Source organism: Triturus cristatus, chromosome 1_1, assembly GCF_964204655.1.
Source record: "Triturus cristatus chromosome 1_1, aTriCri1.1, whole genome shotgun sequence".
Classification (NCBI taxonomy): domain Eukaryota; kingdom Metazoa; phylum Chordata; class Amphibia; order Caudata; family Salamandridae; genus Triturus; species Triturus cristatus.
In genome coordinates, this window is record NC_140579.1 from 874178515 (window position 1) to 874199972 (window position 21458).

The window sequence follows — 21458 nt, forward strand, 5'->3', positions numbered from 1 at the left end:
AGAAGGTACATGCATCTGTGGGAACAGTACCTGCCCATTGTGCCCAACAAGGGCCTGGTACAGAAAAGTGTACCTACCTGGGGTAGGGGCAGATAACAATGTATGCCTTCCTAGGTCATTGCAAATGACTGTTTGCTTCAGAGATTTTGATATGCCAACTGTGTATTAAAGGGGATTTGGGATTTCCTGGTGTCAAATTGTCTATTAGAAGTTATACTGTGGCAGGGGTGACTTCAAGGGGGTCCTATGTTCTTAGAGTCTTTAAGTAGACTATTTTGGGTAGAATGGTGGACATTTCTGGCCCTTTCTCTAGTACCTTCCTAGTGCTGTATCACACACATTCCCAATCTGTTTTGCAGGCCAGTGTCCCTGTTAGCCGGGAGAGCGTGGAGAGCCTGCTTCAGAGGTTTGCAGCCCAAGAGCTAATTGAGGTGAAAACTCGTACCCTGCTAGAGGACCGCCCTACAGTCGTCATATACGCTGATCACTGCAAGTTGTCTGCTATGATCTGTGTGGTGGCTGAGAAACAGGCCCCCGAAGTAATTGAGCCTGGCATTCGACAGAAGCGCCGACTGGAACAGTATCCCACATCTTCTCTTACTCCCTCCTCATCTGCCATGGCTTGCCCATCAGCTGAGAAGAAAGTGGTGGAACCTGCAAAGAAGTCCCTCAAGCATGCCTCAGACCTGGACTTAAAAATTGAGAGCCTGCTGAATCAGCAGTCAACTAAGGAGCAACAGAGCAAAAAGGTACTCTTCAAGTTGGAGAGGCTAGAGAATCAATAAGAAAGGAGGCAGATTGGGAGAAGTGGCACTGGCAGTATGGGTGGGGAATCTGAGAGTAACAAAGGGAATTGCCAGTATGGGCAGGGGCATGGGTGAGGAAATTTGATGGGATGATATGATAGGGTGCGTCAAAGAAAGCAAGACATGAGTGGTAGTTGGGTGAATGACAGGGAATTAGTAGAGCTAAGAATTGTGAAGCCATCAGCCTGGTGGCAGGGAAAAGGGCAGCTGGTGGAAGATCAGGCGGAAGCCCAGAACAGGGTAGGAGATGATTTGGGAGAATGGCCTGGGTTCACTCAACTTATTAAGAGTTAGGAGGAGGTTCCAGGACCGATCAACTGTTGGCAGCAGTAGGGCAAGAGTTTGGCAGCATCACCAGAAACCATGCTGTTTTACATCCATGTGGCAGGTGAAATAACTCTACTTCAGGTCAAACTGTGTTTCTTCCTCTTCCATCTTCAGTCATTGGCTTGTTTTTCTGCCACTTTTACTGCTGTTTCTAAGCATTGTAAATAACAGGACTTAATAATTGAAAGATGCAGCTGCATAGACTGTGAGCCGATGAGATATTTACTACACTGGAGCTGCCCATTGTTTACCCGCTGCCAACTGTGCGCTCTTAGAAATAAGGCCCTCTGGCAAGCACCCAAACGCTGAAACCCAGCACCACAGCCTTTGACAAAACCCTGCACCTTTTTAAGTGCTACTTAAGGGCACTGTTGCACTCTCATTCATAGAAGCTCCAATAATCCGGCCATCACAGTCTGGCAAGTTTGGGGAACTGAGGCAACCAATTCATGTAAAAAAAGAAATCAATGACATTCCAATATGATACTAGAGTGTTTGCAGACAAGCTTATTTCAAGGAACTAAGTGGCTGAGGAAGGCAGAAAAGCAGGTGTGTTGACGGTCTCCCCTGGTTTGATGAACTGCCCAGGCTCACTCGCACCCTGTTACAGTAGTAGCAGCGCTAAGGATTGTGATCGTCAGCGGTGCTCAGGACTTACTATTTTGAGCAGAGAGGAGGCGGGAAGCAGCACGAGAGCCATCAGCGCTACCCGGCCACGCCCCCAAACACCGGGCCATTCAAATTGACCTCGCGCCTCCCGCTTCGCGGGAGACGCAGCGCCAATGATTGTGATCGTCAGCGGTGCTCAGGACTTACTATTTTGAGCAGGGAGGAGGCGGGAAGCAGCGCGAGAGCCACCAGAGTTCCTCCTGACTGGTGTCCATAACACAAGTATCTTTGTGTTGGGTCCCTGCCATGTATGTTGAGCGGTCCTACTGTAGGCCTGCCAAAAACCTATGTGGGAAAAAACTGCAAAGATGAAGCAGCAGAGGCCGTGTTTTTAAATGTAAGTTTGGCAGCTCTCCAGTGGTGCTGGTTTTATTGTAATTCCTAGCTTCAGAAAATGTTCTTTAACTCGAACTTGTTGACTCAAAAGCCTCCAAACTTTCACTACTGTTTTCTCAGGTAACAATCCATAGGTTAAAGTCCACAGCAAATTGTTCTGCACTCTCCAATCACACATGGGAGATGTTTCAGAGGAGCAGGCAGTGTCCAGTTGTAAGCGGTCCTGTGGATTTCTTACAGGCAGGCACATGCTTCCTTAGTTTCAAGTCATTTTTAGGTCTTGCCTAGACAGCGTGCATGCACGGCTCTAGGAAATAACCTTTAGAAATTGGTCTGCTCTTTTCCACACACTCGTGCATGTGGCGACATCCACCTTGTGGGAGCGAGCAGCGGCGCGTGCAGGGGCCATCTGTTTTCTAATAAACTTTCACTTTTGTGCTTGTTCGAGCAGTGGCGCGTGCAGGGGCCATCTGTTTTTTTTCTAATGACGCACAGAGGCCATTTGTTTACAATTAGCGTGGCCGCGCGTGCTTGTTTACATTCTTTCCGGCTCGACATCCTGGCGCTTTCACTTTTGTTCGCGGCCACGCTTGTTTTTTCTTCTTATCAGAGTCGTCATTGCCTACGTCGTTACATCGGCAGATATTAACATATGAATCCACAGTCCTAAACAGTTGGAGGCATGCCGCTGGAGTTTTGGTTTCTTCTTTTCCTTTTGAAATTCAGTTTATTGCCGGTTGCTGTCACGCAATGCCCCTCTCCCCTGATCGGTTTTGTTTTGTTTCACGACGTGTGTGCAGCCGGGCCTGCTGTTTTGTAAAACGACCCTCCGGCTTGTCCCACCCCTTCACGGTTCCTGAAGGTCACGCGCCGGCATGGCCCACCTGCACAGTCATTTCTATATTAAGAATGCGCAGGCCAGAGCCAGCACGTCTGTTCTCAACTGATGGTGGAATGCACGGAAGGTTTCATATATCAATGGACATATCTCTGGTCTATCTGAAATTTCAGTCATGCATGCAAAATCTCGTGAAACTCACCAAGGTTCCTGAAATTTTGCTTCACATGATTTTTTAGGTGTTGCAGGTGGACATAAAACGCATTTCTGCCGTGTTAAGCCCCCTCTGTCCCCAAAGCTAGAAGGGTCCGTACATGTCTGTTACCAGGGACATATCTGCGCGAACAGACTTTGATATCACTGTGGTGTATGCTGCTCTCTGTCAGGTGCATAAAATCAAACAATTAGCTCAGACAGTCACTTGGCATTTCGTAGTAGCCAAACATTTGTTTTATCTGCAGCTTCCAGTGGTAATTGCTGACTCCCTTCGTACCTCCCTGCAGTTGCTTCCGTTCCTGTGACCACGACATCGCTTTGACACTTCAGCCTGGGAGTTCAAGCGCGGTAAAGAATGTAGTTTAAAAGAATAAGCTTAATAATTTTGTGTGATAACAGCTGAAAACAGCAAGGTAAACTGACAGGTGTTCAGTTCCCTACTTCCCTGAAAAAGATTTCACGTGAACTGCAAATGTGTTTAGTACCCTAGTAGACGTCCCGCTGATGTCTGCGATGGATAAATGAATCAATGGGAGGGTAGATAAATGCATTCATTGAATGAAAAGCAAGCGGCATAGTCGTGGGCGTAATTCCGTACACAACTTGCTGGAGAGAAGCAAAATTACCAGTCTTTCACCTGGAAATAATTAACTTTACTGCTGAAAGCAGTTAGTTTTACACTTAAACAACAGAGAACAGGAGATATCAATCAATCAATCAATCCATTTGTAGAGCGCACTGCTTACCCGTGAGGGTCTCAAGGCACGGGGGGGGAGGGGGTTCTGCTGCTACTGCTCAAACAGCCTGGTCTTGAGGAGTCTCCTGAAGGCCAGCAGGTCCTGGGTCTGTCGTAGGCGGAAGGTGAGGGTGTTCCAGGTTTTTGCGGCAAGGTGAGAGAACGATCTGCCTCCGGCGGTCATTAGACAGATGCGGGGGACGGTGGCGAGGGCGAGGTCAGCAGAGGGAAGCTGGCGGTTCGGGGTGTAGAAGGTGAGTTGTTTGTTGAGGTACGCTGGTCTGGTGTTGTGGAGAGCCTTGTGAGCATGGGTGAGGAGCTTGAAGGTGATCCTCTTGTTGACGGGGAGCCAGTGCAGGTCTTTCAGGTGGGCTGTTATGTGGCTGTGGCGGGGGATGTCGAGGATGAGGCGTGAAGAGGCGTTCTGTATGTGTTGTAGTCGTTTCTGGAGTTTGGCTGAGGTTCCTGCATAGAGGGTGTTGCCGTAGTCCAGTCTGTTGCTGACGAGGGCCTGGGTGACCGTCCTTCTGGTACCGGTGGGGATCCAATGGTAGATCTTGCGGAGCATGCGGAGGGTGTTGAAGCTGGAGGAAGAGACGGCGTTCACTTGTTGGGTCATTGACAATGCAGAGTCCAGGATGACTCCCAGGTTGCGTGTGTGGTTGGTGGACGTTGGTGCAGCTCCCAGTGCGGCTGGCCACCATGAGTCGTCCCAGGCGTAGGGAGTGGACCCGATGATCAGTTTCAGGCGGCTGTTCGTCATCCATTCGGCGATGGCCTTCATTTCTTCGTGGAGGTTGGATTTGGCGGTGGTGGGGGCCTTGGTGAGGGAGAGGATCAGCTGGGTGTCGTTGGCATATGAGACGATGTTAAGGTCGTGCGATCTGGTGATGTTGGCGAGCGGTGTCATTTAGATGTTGAAGAGTGTCGGGCTGAGGGACGATCCTTGGGGTACGCCGCAGATGATCTTGGTGTCTTTAGAGCGGAATGGGGGGGGGAGGCGGATGCTCTGGGTTCTGCCGGTGAGGAAGGAAGTGGTCCAGTCCAGTGCTTTGTCACAGATCCCTGCATTGTGGAGGTGTGAGCGGAGGGTGTGGTGGCAGACAGTGTCGAAGGAGGCCGAGAGGTCCAGGAGGATGAGGGCCGCTGTTTGTCCGTTGTCCATCATGGCCCTGATGTCGTCGGTGGCGGCAATGAGGGTTGTTTCGGTGCTGTGGTTGCTTCGGAATCCAGATTGGGACGGGTCCAGGTTGTTGTTCTGTTCGAGGGAGGAGGTCACTTGCCTGTTGACGATCTTCTCGATGACTTTCGCCAGGAACGGGAGGAGGGAGATGGGCCGGAAGTTCTTGAGGTCCTTAGGGTCTGCCTTGGGTTACTTGAGTAGGGTGTTTATCTCGGCATGCTTCCAGCTCTCAGGGAAGGTGGTGGTCTCAAAGGAGCTGTTTATGATCTTGCGGAGATGGGGTGCGATGGTGGAGCTAGCTTTGTTGAAGATGTGGTGCGGGCAGGGGTCAGATGTTGAGCCCGGGTGGATGGTGTTCATGATTTTGATGGTTTCTTCATCGTTGACGTGAGTCCAGGAAAGCAAGGGGTCAATGTGGCTGGGGGGCGGTGAGTCTGAGGAGTCTGTGTCTGTCGGGGGGGCCTGGTTGCTGAAGCTGTCATGGATATCTGCGATCTTGCGGTGGAAGATATGGGTGCAGGGGAAGTGAAAAGGTATAACACAAGGGAAAACAAGCACTGGCATGGCCAATAGGTCTTACCTTTGAGACCTTATAAGTATTTAGTTATGCAGCACAATATCCTTGGTGCAACAACATCAACTGTTGCATGGCTAAACACTTATAAGGTCCCAAAGGCGAGACCTATTGGCTATGCCAATGCTTGTTAACTTTGTAGCCTGGTAGAACATGGACCAGTAGGTCGTTATGCTTCACAAGAGACTACCATCGCTATCCCTTTAGAGCAACTTTTTGGTCTCTGGAATTCAGTGCAAAGCTAGTGAAAAATATGTCCCACTCCAAAGGCAAGTCTAGTTACTCTCAGCAAGCTTCAAATAAATTCTTCACTCCCAAGCTCCAGTCTCCCCAATCCACAAACTGCTTTTGGCTCAGAGAGTATGACATTGTTTCACCATCTTCCGTTACATACGCTTTTCAAAAGCAAATATAACCAGGGAGCTCGTTTTCTTTATTTGTTAGGACTATTACATGGTTTCCTTTTGATGTTATTCTCATATTCACAGGTCCGCAGAAAAACACATACACAACAAACTTGATAATGAAATGAACGAAGAAGTCATTGCTTATTCAAAAACATTCTATATCCATTAGATTTGTCAAATACTATTTCAAGGCACTCTTAAATATTATTCTTCTCAATGCAATCAACATGTACACAGTTTCTTTCATTACATTTAGAAGTGGGCTCGGTCTATTGGCGTTCTAACTGCATTGGCCAAACCGACTATAAAGCAGTTCACCGACATTCAGTTTAGAGGACAGACCAGTGCGTCTATGCAAACATTAGAGCCTGTAAACACACAACTCAAACTGCTGCCAGGCTGGGAAATAAATCAGCCTTGTATTGATCAAAGTTGGTTTTACTAGACCGCTGGTCTGGATGTACTTTTGTCATATACACCACGCTCTTTCTGATTTGGGCGGCGCAGAGCTCTCTTCCCCCGTATGTCAAGCTGTGTACATGCATCACACTGGTCCCAAACCAGTGCGCTGCCCGTCTCCTGATGTCTCCATGCAACCTTTCGCCTAACATACCTATTTTCTCTTCCCTCATGCCTCATCGAGCTCTCTTTTCACTTTGCATCAAAATGTGTTACTTGTGAGTCATGGAGTCTCTCATGCATGCACTATTGTTTACATTCCTGAGGGAGGCTGTTAACTGCAGATTTCTCATTTAACTAGCCCTAGGTGCCATATCTGGAACATCTAACAAGAGTTGCTCTGACACTCTGATGGGTGGTACCATCAGACATTGCAGTAGCTTCACACTGTCTCTGGAAGTGACAGCGCCGAGCTGTATATATGCACCCCCTATGGCCTGACATCAGTTGCTTTCTTTCCTCTCCCTTCTTTGTAGATTTGGAGCTCTGCTGCCAAACTTTGAATTTTCTGAGACAGCGTGCTAGCGACCTTGTGTCCCCTGAAGCCACAGGCTTCAAATTGTGTTGCGACTTCCAAAAGAAAATGTCGGTTTTTAGATCCGCAAGATTTCTGGCTTTGGTGTCTAGGTTCTAAGCACAACTTGAAGTCCTGCAACAGTTGCGTTCGGTTTTGTCTTTTGGCCATCAAAGAGTGGTAGGCAAATCTGTATGCCTCTGGAAACAAGAAACTGGGCAGGGCACGCTCCAAACAGTGGACCCACTCCCACTTCAGGTGTTGGACCTCCTCCAGGTCCCTTTCCTTGGATAAGTTAAGGGTGAAGTTGAGAGACAAATATTGCCATAAATGAAAGAAGTCGAAGCAAGATTTGTCTCTGTCCCATCAATCCTTCTCCAAGGAGAAGTCATGCAGTCTGCACTTGAAGGACCCAGGTCTGCTCTCGTGTTCCAAGGCTGGCCCCAATGTGCCCCAAATTGCCAGGTTTGGCATCAACTCCACAGCATATAGAGTCCTTCACGGAGCCAATGCTGAAACTTTTCACTACTATGCCGGCTCCTTCTGGTGTACTTATGGGCCCCTGTGGAACTGCAAGGCCCAGTCGAACTTCTGTTAGCAGGGCCTGCCCTGGCGCTGGTTGATCCCATTAGGCGTCTGCGCACCTCCTTCTACCACCAGCCCTAGGGTTCACTCCTGTACTGCAGGCCTTCTCTGTTCTACCCACTCTTGTGCCTGACACAACTCTAGTGGCGCCTACTCCAGATCTCACCCAATGCCTGTTTCTGATCCAGAGCCTGTGTTAGGCCTATGTTCTGTTATGAGAATACCAAGGTGCAGCCACTTTGAAAAAACCATAGCATCTCCCTCACTGCCAGTACCACTGTAGGCTGAAGCCTTGTTCTGAATGGATACTCACACCGTTCAAGGCCTACAAAATGTCCCATGTGAGGAGGATAACAACGAGGAGGCAGATAGCTCATTCCCTCCTCACTATACTTATGGTGGTTTATAGTTGGATTTATTGAATGCCAGTGGCTGGGATACTTCTGCTGAGACATACGTACTCCCCCCCCCCCCTCCCCCCAAGAGAGTACCTGATTTGCGGCACCAGCCTGCAGAACAGCAGAAGTGCTAAACCTTCAGCTGCATATGATAGGTGTTAGAAATGGGATTTCTGGTTGGCTAAGGCTTGCACCAAAGCCAGGCAGAAACTACCACTCTAAGTTAGGGCTGGGGAGTTACACGCCAAAGATAACCCCTGCTCACCCCCTTGGTAGCTTGGCATGAGCAGTCAGGCTTATCCCGAAGGCAATGTGTAAAGCGTTTGAGCGCGCACCCAGCAACAAAACCCAAGGCAGCAGCAGCGGGCCCCCCTCAAATTAGGAACAAGGGAGAACAACATACATGGGGTCACAGCCCCTTTTTATACACAGGTTTCCTTTGTCTCAAGGTGCAGGGAAGGGGCGAACCAGATGCAACTGGTTCCTGAGCACTTTGTTTTGCTCAGCCCCTCTCCCTATTCACAGGACAGGCTAGGGACATCAGTCGCACCACAGGGGGCGGAGCCAGCATTGTGTGGGGAAAGCCCAGCCCTATTCAGGTCCCAGGTGTACTCCTCCCACCCATCAACATGCAGCTCTCTCCACTCACCACTGGGGCAGACCCATCCTGATTCCTGGAGCCAGGCACACCAGCCAATCACAAGCCAGACAGTCACTTCACATTTATTACACAGACATGCCAGCTTCTAGAAGTGGCACTTCTACACTAGACACAGTAATGCCGCACACATCATTGCGCAGCATTCAATCTCACGAGTTCGCACATACCAAACTCGACCCTGCACTCCCCACGCATCAGGAACTACCATGGACACACACATTCCCCATGCATTCCTATGGGAGGGCATGTCAGTCTCACTAAAGACATACACAGCGCGCACGCACTCTCCACTGGGACACAGTGTAAAAGTGCCTAGGGGTCTAAAACCACTAACACTACCTAGGGAAAAGGCTAGGATAATTACAAAAAGTTTAGGGGTGAACCTGCCAGAGGGGCCAAGTCCAACAATAGGGATTTAGGGAAATTTAGTGAGGGATATTTTTCAGCCTGGGTCTGCTTCTTCTGAACCCTTACTGTCCTTTAACAAAACTTTGATAGAAACAGTGATAGCGACCTGATTTAAGCTGTGCTTGAATCCACCCCTTTACTCCAATCCTAGCATGGTAGCTAGGTGTCATAGGCCTGCCCATAGAGACCTAGATTTTCTTACCCAGCAACCAACTCCTGAGAGCCTGGTGGTTAAGGCTTCGAGTAGCAGAGTTAATCCCAACACAGTCCATACTGTACCAACAGACAGGAATTGAAGCGCATGAAAAACCTGACTGTCATGCAGCGCTTTGTAGACTGCTCTGCTACAGCACAGACTTTCTATTTGCTGTCCCCGGCCTGTCAGTTCCAGCAGCACTGCTGAATCCTAAGTGAATACTCTAGGGTCTTACCTGTCACCAGAGGCAGTCCTCAGAACCAGCACAAGAAATAACACAGTCCTTTTTTGTCTTCATAGGTTGTGTTGGTAGCAGGAGGCCTTGGCCATCAGCCACTCCATCAGTGGGCAGAATACATTTTTACTTGTATAACTACAATCAAATTCCCTGTATTCAGTGTGTTATTCAGATTCTTCAGCATGGTTACGCCCTCCTTTTTTTCATCTGTTCCCCTTCCTGTCCCACATGTGTTTGCTCAGACTTTGGAAGATCATGTATCCAGGACTGGATGGTATCCTTGGATTTGCAGGATGCATACTTTCATGCATCTGTCCTGCAGTATCACAGACACTTCCTTCGATTCATGGTGGTGTCACAAAACTTTCAGCTGACCCCTTTACCAATCAGCTTCCCCTCAGCCCCTCAGGCGTTTCAGACAAACTTCAGAGGATGAAAATACATGTATTCACGCACCTCGAGGGATGGTTGCTCAAGGCCAGATCTCTGCTTTTAGTTACGGATCAACTCCAGACAACTATCGGTCTTCTGTAAATCTGGGGTTTTAGATCACCAAGCCTTAATCTCACCTGCAGCCAAAATACAGAGAATTAATTTCCTTCATAGTGACCAACCTGGAAACAGTGGCGTTCAAAGCATTTAGTCCGGAACATTCAGAATATGATCCTGATGTTTTAGGCTTACTCTTGGATACTCCTGAGGGCGGTTCTGCTGGTCTCCCATGCCTTTTGGTACATGTAGGCCCTGGAGTAGAACCTCCAGCTGCAGTAAGCACTGTACCGAGTTTGTGATAGGACAACATCTGTATCATGTAAGAGGCTCCTGCCAGACACCAACCTGATCTGCAGCATCCAGGGCTCACAGTAGTATCTTTGTCTACCTAGGTATGCACGTAACAAAAGATAATAAATGGAGTAAGCATATAGAGATGGCTGCCTTGAAATTCAGACAAATATCGGGAGCCTTATCTAGTGAGCATAAAAAATCTTTTACTAAACCAATAAAACCAGTGCTCCAAGTTTATGAGGCCAAGGTCCTAAGTTCTGTGTTGTATGGGGCAGAGCTATGGGGGTTTGACCAGCTAACCTCTTTAACTGTAGCTGAAAACAAATTTTTTCGTAGCATAACTGGTCTCCCACAAAGTACCCCTTTGGTACCTTTGAGATATGGATTAGGCAGGAAGGCCATTATGGATATAGCTAAACTTCGTCCGGTTTTATACTGGCGGAGGCTTTGGACCACTCCGGAGCTCTCCTTTTATGCCAAAGGTCTCATGGATGTTATAAAATCTGATGTGTTCCATAAGATTGGATGGTTGAGGAACCTCCGTGAGACCTTGATAGAATTGGGTATGGAGGGGCTGTGGAGTGATCCAGCGGCTGCTCTGTTCCCTTCAAAGATATCTTTGAGAATGATATATTGGGAACGAGTTGAATATCAAGTATGGAGTAGAGCAAATTCCTCTGGGATGACTGGTTGGTATTTGGAGGCAAAAATTATACCCAGGGATTTGATCACCAAACCTGGAGACAGGAAACTTTATTTTCAGCTTAGAGCTGGTTCCTTACCACTTAGGTCTCTCACAGGAAGATGGTCTAGTGTATGTGAGGAAACTTGTCCTGCTTGTGGGCTGCAAGCAGAATCAATCGCCCACTTTCTGTTTGTTTGCCCTGTACTTGCTACCCCAAGACGTGTCTGGTTGACCCCAATGTGTAAAACTCTAGGTACCAGGAGTAGTGCTGTTGCATTGAGAATCTTACGCACAAGCACTTTACCAATCATCTCTATAGCACTAGCTAAATATTTGGGCTGGGCATGGATCTTAAGGAAAAAAGCCTTTAAGTAAATACCTGAAGCACTCCTATGAAACTATATAAACGCTGGGATGTGGGTTCTTCCTCCTGTATTATGATATGAACCTGGTTTTATTGATATTTTTTTAAATTTTAATTCTGTAGTCTTCTGATTTGTTTAATGCTTTTTTTAAAAAAAATTTAAGTATTTCTTGATGGATTCTAAGCATTCTAATGGGCACTAGATGCCATATCTTGTTCTTTGTTTGTGTCTTTTATGATCTTTTAAAATCGAATAAAGACTATGATGATGATGATGAGTAGTAGCATGGAGGCAAGAGAGGCAATCATGAGAACTGCATGTACTGTGAGGAAATAGGAGAGAGTCTGATGTCACTTTTCATCCAAGTCAACAATAGTACTTCTTGAAAGCAACAACAGATTCCTAGTGGCATCATCCACCATCAGTCAGTGTCCCACATGAAGACAGCTGCTAACAGACTTGAGGAAAGCAGCACATAAGCAGGTATACAGAACTCATAGCCAGGTGCTTAGCATCCCTAGCATGTAGCAACATCTTCTGAAAGACAACAGCAATCACCCCTGAAGGCAACATCATGTTCCGACAGGCAAACAACCACATCCATCTTCAGTCAAGCATTGGAACATTACATCCCACAGGCAGGTGATGGTCTTTTGTATATTCCTTGTAGAGTGCAGCATTCGCAGACACTTCTTAATGCTAAAGTAAAAGTGCAGGCCACTGTTTGATAAACAGGTTTATTAATGTTCATGTACAGATTTAAATTCCTTCATGGCATATCCCCTGGTCATGAGTATTTTCTTTCTCTGTTAATCCTCTCAGTTGGCTTCTCACTGTAGGTCTTCAGGCCTCAAAAAATCATGCAAAATGTTGCTAGACCTGCATGTCTAGAAATTGAAATTATCTACTTGACCTAATTGTAATGCTCTTGACCCATAAACTGGTTTCAAATGATGTGATCGTAGGTAAATACTGGATTCACGGAGCCGCCATTTTCTTCATTATCACATATGAGAGCACCTTCCAGTACACAAGTTCAGCATGTCTGATGTGCAAAAAAACTCTATTGTTTGATTTATTAGACTAAACTTTTGCTCCATATATAATTCAAATCTAGCCACATATAGGATGCACATGACCCCTGACTTCCCTCTTAGGTCATTAACCACATTGACGTTGGTGCAGGGACAGGAATGTTTCTTAAATTGTATTTAATACTATCACATTTAATAAATACATAACTAAAGCATGAAGGGTTAGCACACAGTCATTTGCAATCTGCAGATTTTCAATTGAAATTTCCCACTGACATACGGTTTTACTGAAACTATATAGAGTGCAAACAGTAATGTTTGGAAATAGAGTTTCTGCATGTATTTGTCATTTGCACATCACCAAGTGAAGTGTTTAAATTTATTTTTTACCTATTTAAATCATTTCTTGCATCACACTTCTGATTTACAAAAAACAAATGTACTTTCATAATTCCTGATATATTTTGAAATATTTGTGCTATTCATTTACAAGCTATTTACATTTTGTGTGCTAGAAAAAAAAACTGACATCTTACAGCCTTTTGTTTCACAATGATTGTCAGACAGCTCACTGGATAAAAACCTTTAACTGTAGTAAGAGAAAGAAAAATAAACACCATTTTCCAGGATGAGATTATCAGCAATTAGTAAAAAGTCAAATTGATGTTTGACTTCTGTCCTTGAACAGACAGTAAATGTGTCAAGATTAAAACAAGATTTAAAGGCATCTTTATTAATCATTCTCTTCCTCAATTAACAGAACACATGTTCCTTTCCTGCTTAAGTTCACTCGCCGGAAAATAGCTCGTCCTAGTCTGACTCGCTATAGCAAGTGGGCAAGTAGATTTTTCAATACTGCTTAGGAGTACCAGTTTATAACTCTCATACTCTGAACTTGGGCTTCCTTGGGGTTAACATGTATTCTGTGCTTGAATAACGTCCCACTACCCACAGGAATGGGGCTCTTCCTTCTGGTTTATCATTCCCAGTAGTTCCTGGCGGCCTCTTTTACCTTCCGACTGGAAAGAAGGACCAATGGTAAGGAAGAGTGTTGCTGCATAGCCAGTCTCCCTTCCCCACTTCCCTTGTACTTGCTTGAAAAGAAGCACCTATTGTAAGGAAGGGTGTTGCCGGGTGGCTAGTCTGCAGCTGTACCAGTAGTCACCTGGCTTATATAGCCCCCAGGCCTTTATTTCGTTGTACCACCCCTTCCATTACCATTGGGGGATACATTTTCTAGCAGATTCTTGCCCTTCCTTCCCCCCACTATCGGTCCTCTTTTCATATAACCACCCCCCACCCACCCCACAAAACTCCAGACCCTACTCCTCGCTTCTAGCCAATAGTCCATGGCTTTTGTCAGTATACTGATTTTTCAATACTGTAGGGATTGTTTCTGCTGCCTAATACCTGCCCGTTCTCCCTTTCGGGGTAAGCAAGTGTGCTCTTCCCATGATGTGTCAGGTATTCTGGTGAAAAATAAACTTGGGCATTCAGTTTTGGCATGCTACAACTTGGTGTTCTCTCTTGTTGTTGGTGAACTCCTATCCTCCTGCTACAGATCCCCCTTCCAACCAAAGTGCTCCCTTTCTTAGATACTTCTCTCTCTGGAGCTGGGTTCTAGGGGTATCCTACATGCACCCTTTGACAATCTGTCTTAAGGCCTGACGTTCAATGAAGACATTGTCAGCGTCCTTGACAAACAATCTGCTTTGCTCAACATCTTTTGTGGTTGATGCCTTATGGAGAAGGCTTTTGATTGTAATGATAGGAATCATCGTAACGCTCGATGGTGGCTTACCAGGTCATTCGCACATGGCCAGTTATGACTTAATAATGTCGACCTATGAGATAATATTTAAATGCCTCCATGGCCCGTGGAATCGCCAGCCATTCCTTCACAGTGGTTGCATACAAGACATTATGAGGCAGTAACTTCCTACCAATATATGCTGTAGTAAAGCTGCCTTAAGCCTGGTCCCAGAAGTGACTGTCTGCAATATAAAGGGCTGTTTAAAATGTGGACATCTTAACACAGTGTCTGCAGCTAGAGCTGCCTTAAGTGCTTTAGGTGCGTTCTCTTATTGCTGACTCCAAGATAACTGATTTGGGGATGGCCTTTTAAAAAGAAATGCTGTAAGTGGTTAAGCTAAAGTCCAAACGTTTGGAACAAGTTGTCTCTCAAAACCCAGTAAGGAACAAACTTCCTTTTTTGTAGGCCGCGGGCTCATACTAGGATCTTTTTTTTTCTTCACTTGAGGGCGAACCTTTTATTCCCAATAAAATAACCCAGGTATTGTGCTTGTGTTGCCGCTATGGTGTATTTAGCCAGATTAGCTGTTAACCCTCCTTGCTGTAATGCTTCCAGTATCAACCCCAAATGCTTTAAATGGAGATCCCATTTTGAACTGAAAAGAACATCATCCAGGTAGGTAGCTGTAAAACGATGGTGATGTCTCAGAATGAGCTGTTAGCGCTTGGCTGGAGCTTCATGCATCCCAAATGGAAGTACTTTAAAGTAAAACAGGACAAAAGGTATTGAAGGGGCTGTTTTGTATCTATCTGATTTCTTCAAAGACAGCTACCAGTATCCCTTTGTGAAATCTAGGGTGATAATGTATTAAGCGAAGCCCAGTCACTCACACTGGGCAATAAGATATGCATCAAAAGTAGATACTTTGCTAATACTGGGAAAAAGCAATGTAAAAATGGATGGTTTCATCTGGTTTTGGCAGTAGTACAATAGGTGACGACCATTGTCTCTGGGGTGTCACTATTGCATCCAAGGACAATGCGAGCTAAAATGCCTCTTTTACTGCATCTTTCTGTTATTCCGGATCAGGGCACTCCTGAGAGAAAACAGTAGCATGTTCTGCTGCAGTCATGTGACCCAGAATGGATGAAAATTATCCTATTTTTTTTAATTAGTTTGATTAGTTCCCTCCTTTATAATTCTTATACCGATTCTTTCTTGACTAAGGGCCATATGTATCAAACTCAGAATTTGCGATTCTCAAATTGCGATTTTCTTAGAATCGCAATTTCAGAATCGCAAATCCCGATGTAAATAAAAGTTCGCTAATATTTAGCGATTCTCAAATATTCGCAGAAAATTAATGCAAATACCTAAATTGCGATTCCTTAATTGTGAAATCGCAAATAAGGAATCGCAAATCTGCTAATCGGAAATTCAGGGGCAGCTTGATGACATCACAACCAGGAAGTGTGACTGCCCATGCTGCACCTGATTCCCAGAAGTAGAGTGAGAGACTGGGGGGAGAGCTGAGGCACTAGTGCACTGCTACTGAGTGAGGAGACATGGACACACAGGACAAGCAGCAGGTGGAGAATGCCAGGAAGAGAAAACAAAAGTTTAGCGAAAAGGAGCAGGAGGTGTTTATACCGAGGCACGCAAACGGAAAATCTGGAGAAGGTCAACGCCATTGGTGTTACCAACCGCAGCACAGAAGACATCAGGAAACGCTGGTACAACATGCGCCAGAGGTCTAAAGAAAAGGTGGCTGCAAGGCTTGCTGAGGCAAGAAAAACCAGTGGTGGGACATCCACTGCCACTGAATCCACACCTTTGGAGGAGTTGGTTGAGGGCACCCTGCTGCCAGAGAGTGTGAGTGGCGTGGATGACCTTGACAGCTCCGAACCCCAAAACCCCAGACAAGGTAAGAAGCATGCCATCACACCCCTGATACATCACCACATCACCCACACACCCAGGAAAGACCCAGGCATCAAACAGGAATGCAACTCCAGTGCATGTATACAAGCACACACAGCAATGCATTATGGGAGATGTAGTCTCATGCACCGAGCAGTGACACCCAGCAAGGTACAATCAGTATGTGTGTATCAGGAAAGGCAAAATACAGACAGATAGGACCCATGTACCTCCAATCTGTTAAATTTATTGCATGACCAATGCGAGGCAGGACACCAAATTCATGTGTGCATTTACATTCACAGCACCACCAGAAACACAGGAACATATGGCAGGAGGGGAGGATGCATCCCACTGCGCAGAAAAGTCAGGGCAAGAGGAGGGGGAGGAAGGCAGCCCAGTGATCCCAGTTAAACGCAGACGGCGCCTCGCAGTACCACCACTGCCACCACTGGAGGCAGATCCACTGGACACAGGTGTGGTAGAGCAGCAAGTCCATGGCCAGTGTGCCTCAGTCCACACAGCACAGTCCCCTGCACATCCCAGTCTAGGAATTTCATCCTGGCGCAGGGCACGGCCGTCCACAAGCTCAGCTGACGCAGGCGAGGACGCGGTCTTTGGAGGGCTTGATGGCAATATGCTGGAGGTACAGAGCCTGCAGGGAAAGACACTGAAATCAGTGCAGAGCCAAATGAGGGCGGGCTTCATGGGCCTGACGGGTGCCCTGGAGGCACTGTGTACTGAGATGCGGTAAGACAGTGCAGCCAGGCGCAGGGAGAGACAGCGCCTCCACAATCGTTTGGACATTTATACTAGGGCTGTAAACCGGCTGTCCTCTGCCACATCAGTGCTGGCACGTCGCTGTGTCAGCATGCAGCACGAGTTAGCACACTGCTGCAAGGATGTAGCCAGGGGATTGGTGCAAGTAACATGTGCGGTGGACCAGCTGTGGGCAGCAGCCACTTGTGGCACAGGACCCCTCAGTTCACTGGAGGAGGATGGGCAATTGAGCAGGATCAGCATCACTCCATCCATCCCACAGGTGTCGTAGTGCGCGTCAGGGTAGAGCTACCGATGCCTCAGGAGAGGGCAGTGGGAACTCTGAGCGAGGGGCAATGAGCCATGCACGCAGACGGTGAAGAGCCCCGAGTGTCACATGGCAATGGGTGAGTTAACCCATTGCACACTCACACTGACACTGATGTTTGTGAAGGAGTAGTGCACTGTGTGTTCAACATGTGTGAGACATTTAGACTAACATAGTGTGATGGTAACTTTCCTGCACTTAACCAAATAAAAACACAGTTTTGCACCAATCAGTAGCAATGTGTCATCATTACTCACCTAGAAATAGTTCTGTGTGATCTTATCTCGCCCCTGTTGCCCGGCAGCCACGCCAATAACACCGGCTGTCCTGCATCTTGGAGCTGGCCCCTCCTCATCTGATGAGTCTGAATCTGTGAGCTCCACTGGGGTGCCTTTCCTGGTGCGGATGTTGTGTAGCATAAGAAACACAATTGATGGAAACAAAGCAGAAGCAATCAATACATTCACCCCCAGTCAAGAGATCTGGATTAAATCCATCATTCTTTTGCTCACCATGCCACCCCAGTTTAGACCTGGCCATATGCAAATCAGTTTTGGCCCTTTGCCTCATGGGAACAGTCCAGCCCAAACTGGAATGGCATGGTGAGCAATAAAACGATGAATTTAGGCCCAGATCTCTGTACTGGGGTGAATGTATGACATTGTTCTGCATTCAGTACATCAACAGTTCTTTTTGCATTTGTCACCCCGAGTAGGACGGGTATGCTCACAGGCGAGTCCCGTGCTCTCCATGCCACTGGAGTCAAGCTATCCTGGCTGAGGAGGGGTGAGACCTCGGGATCGGTCCTAGGATGCTTGTTTCCGGTCCAAGGAGGACCTGGCCTGGCAGTTCGGGCTGGACTGTTCCCATAGGGCACAGGGTCAAGACTGATTTGCATATGGCTGGGTCCAAACTGTAATGGCATGGTGAGCAAAAAAACGATGGATTTAGGACCAGATCTCTGTACTGGGGTGAATGTATGACATTGTTCTTCATTCTGTCCTTCAACAGTTCTTTTTGCATTTGATGCTGTGTAGCATGGCACACGCAACCACGATTTTGCAACATGTCTCGTGGCTGTACTGTAGTGCTCCTCCACTCTTATGTAGGCAGCGGAAATGGCTCTTGAGTATTCCAAATGTCCTCTCAATGAAACAGCGGGTGGCTGTGTGGGCCCTGTAGTACCTCCGCTCCCCAGCGGTGGCTGGATTCAGGTACAGAGTCAGGATGAAGTCACTGACAGCATACACGCTGTCACCTGCAGGATGAGAAGAATCAGGTTACATACTGTCCTGCCACTGCTGTACTTTACTGGTGTGTCCTTGTGACCAATGCATTTACCTAGTAGGTAGCCCTCACCAAACTCCCATTTGTGAGTCGTCGGTGAATACCATTGTGGCGAAAGATGAATGAGTCGTGGGTGCTGCCTGGGTATTTCGCAACTATGTCAGTGATGATATGTTTGGCATTGCACACTGCCTGTATGTTCAGGGAATGGTCGGACTTGCGATTCCCGAACACATACTCAAACTGTAGGTGGGGGAAATAGCAACATGGGTCCCATCTATGCAGCCAATTACGTGGGGGAATTGTACTATCTGGTAGAACTCCTGCTTGGTCTGGTCTAGTGCCGGTTGTGTGCTGGAGAATTAGATGTGGTGATGCAGCCTTTGGACCATTGCATCAAGTAACGCATGGAAGAAGCGCAACAGTGCACTCTGAGAGACCCCTCCTGCTGTGGCTATCACCACCTGAAAACTCCCTGATGCCAGTAAGTGCAGTGAGGTGGGGATGGTGTGTGCATTGCGTGTGGGGTGATCAATTATGGGTTTGAGCTCCGCTATTAGGTCCAGGATGCTGTCTTCATCCAGCCTGTAGTTCACATGGATCTCCTCCACAGTCCGCTGGAACAGGGTAATGCACGCTCTGAAGATCATTTCCTGGCGTCTCCTTCTCTGTGCAGCAGCTCTGATTCGCAGCCTCCTGGCTATCACATACAGCCCAGCCATTGTGGAAAAGGCCTGTGGCATTGTGGGCCTCTTTAAATAGGTTGCACCTGGTTACCACCTGCTCAAACTTGGTGGCAATTGCGATTACCAAAATTGCAAATTTCGTGAATTCGCAATTTGCGATTTTTTCATGCATTTCATTTTGCGATTTCACAATTTGAAAACTCCTTATTTGCGATTTTCGCAATTGGCGTGTTGCAGATTGCGAGTTCGCAAATATATTCGCAGAATCATTGCCTCGCAAAATAGCTAATCGCTAATTTTGCGATTAGCAGTTTTGCACACACGATGGCACAGATGTGGTCCCTTGCTCACTTTTCCACTGGATTCAAGATAGCCTGGCTGACGAGGGTTATGAACCCGAAACCGGTCCCAGGATGCTTGTTTCCGGTCCAGGGAAGACATGGCTTGGCAGTTCGGGCTGGACTGTTCCCATGAGGCACAGGGTCAGACTGATTTGCATATGGCCATGTCTGAACTGGGGTGGCGGAGTGAGCTAAAGAATGATGATGGATTAAACCCAGATCAGTTGACTGGGTGTGAGTGCTTGCAATGTTCAACACTCCGTCCATCATCCCCTTTGGTTTTACCTAGTCCAACAAAAGCACTGTGCGTTTCTTTGACTCCCCCCACTCTTCTAGGCCTATATCTAATATTGTTGTTGTGCAAGCTTTTTTCTAACCTTTTGGCTGTTCAAACTTTCAATACCATTTGCTTTCTAATTGGCAACTGAGTAATTGGGCCTTAGCAAGCTCTGTTGAGAACCAAGGGTTTTATGTTGCTGTTCTACTATGGGAGAGGGCAGATATTGTCTACAAAGATTAGTATTATTCTTATTAAAAATAGAAAGGAGCAGTTTGTGATCTTCCTTTTCGTGAAGTTCAGACTTGAAGCTATCAGCCAACAAGGTGGCTAGGCTGTTGGGAGAGCAGTTATTCCAGTTTCTTACCTTGAAGTGTTATTATTATTATGGACATCAGGGGTGCTTGTATTTTACATGAAATACCGAGCAGGTCAATCCATACACAGTCAATGGGATGGTCTACAATGGTTGGCTCAATTGTGGAAAAATAGGATCGAGTAAATGAAATGCTTTGTGAATTGGATTTGATGGTAATGAGTGGGAATAGGCTGTGGCAGAGAGGCAACATAAAACAAACAGCACCCTACAGGCAGACGACACCCTGCAATCAAAAAGCCTCTTACAGGCAGCCATTTTCAGGATTTTCCATGTGGCGAGACTTAATCCAGTTTGTGATAAAGGTTTGGTAACTCGGGTACTGTATGGCACCAGAAAATAAATTCCATAAACTAGCCTTCTAAATGTCAAGCTCTTATATGTTATTGACATCCATATTGTTTCGAGGGTTCAGCCTGGAACACTCAGTAACTACTGAAGGTTTGAAACTGTGATTGTTAAAACAAAATTTAAAAAATTTGACCTTCTCACAGTGTTGGGTTGAAGCAAGTCCAGGGACTCACAAATGGCTTACATTTACATGGCCAACTTACTATGAGCATCTGTTACTTTTCTTGTGCTGCCAGCAGAAGGCTTGCTCTTCTGAAACAATTGCACGCCTAGGGCAGCTGACATGCAATGTCCTTGCACACCAGAGCTAATCCCCTGCTGTCGGGCGTTTTACTTCCCAATGTAGAGTTTAGAGGCAGGTGATGAAGTAACTATTGAGATGAAAGAATAATGAGTGAAAATCTGTGCAGCACGTATGAGAGTAATTTGGCAAATCTGAATATGTACTATGGATTACTAAGTGATGGAACAAATATGTACATGGTCAAAGGATTACTGGTGGGTGAGGCAAATCTGAACATGCAATAAAGATTGAGCGATGGTGCAAACCTGGGCTCATGTTCATGATGTGTGTGAGGTTAATAAGCATGCATTGATTATTGCTGATTGTGCAAATCTGGGTATGTACTGAGGTTTGATGATTGGTGGAACAAAATTGACCATGTAGGAATCATTAATGAGTGTTGTTGCAAATCTAAACGCACTCTAGGATTACTTGGTGTTCTAACCCATAGCTCAATGTTACTGAGTGAAAATCTGAACCAGCATTTGAGATTAATGAGAGATGGTGAAAATCTTAAAATGCTTTAGGGGGTGAAGAGAGATGGAGCACATGTAAACCTACACTAAGGGTTATTAAAGTGATCATATAAATTCGAACATTCATAATGATAGTATTTCAAGGTATATGGCCTGCGTTCTTGCCTTTATGTTGCTAACTCCTGATTAATAACAGCATA

At 46.5% G+C, this 21458-nt stretch overlaps 1 protein-coding gene across 1 annotated transcript in view; it reads left to right on the forward strand.

Annotated features, from left to right (window-relative positions):
- Positions 1-21458, forward strand: part of METTL3 (methyltransferase 3, N6-adenosine-methyltransferase complex catalytic subunit) — a 232550-nt gene that overhangs the window by 174588 nt on the left and 36504 nt on the right. Inside the window, 1 exon segment of the mRNA XM_085646255.1 lies at positions 360-749. Within this exon segment, the coding sequence (XP_085502381.1) occupies positions 360-749 (390 nt within the window).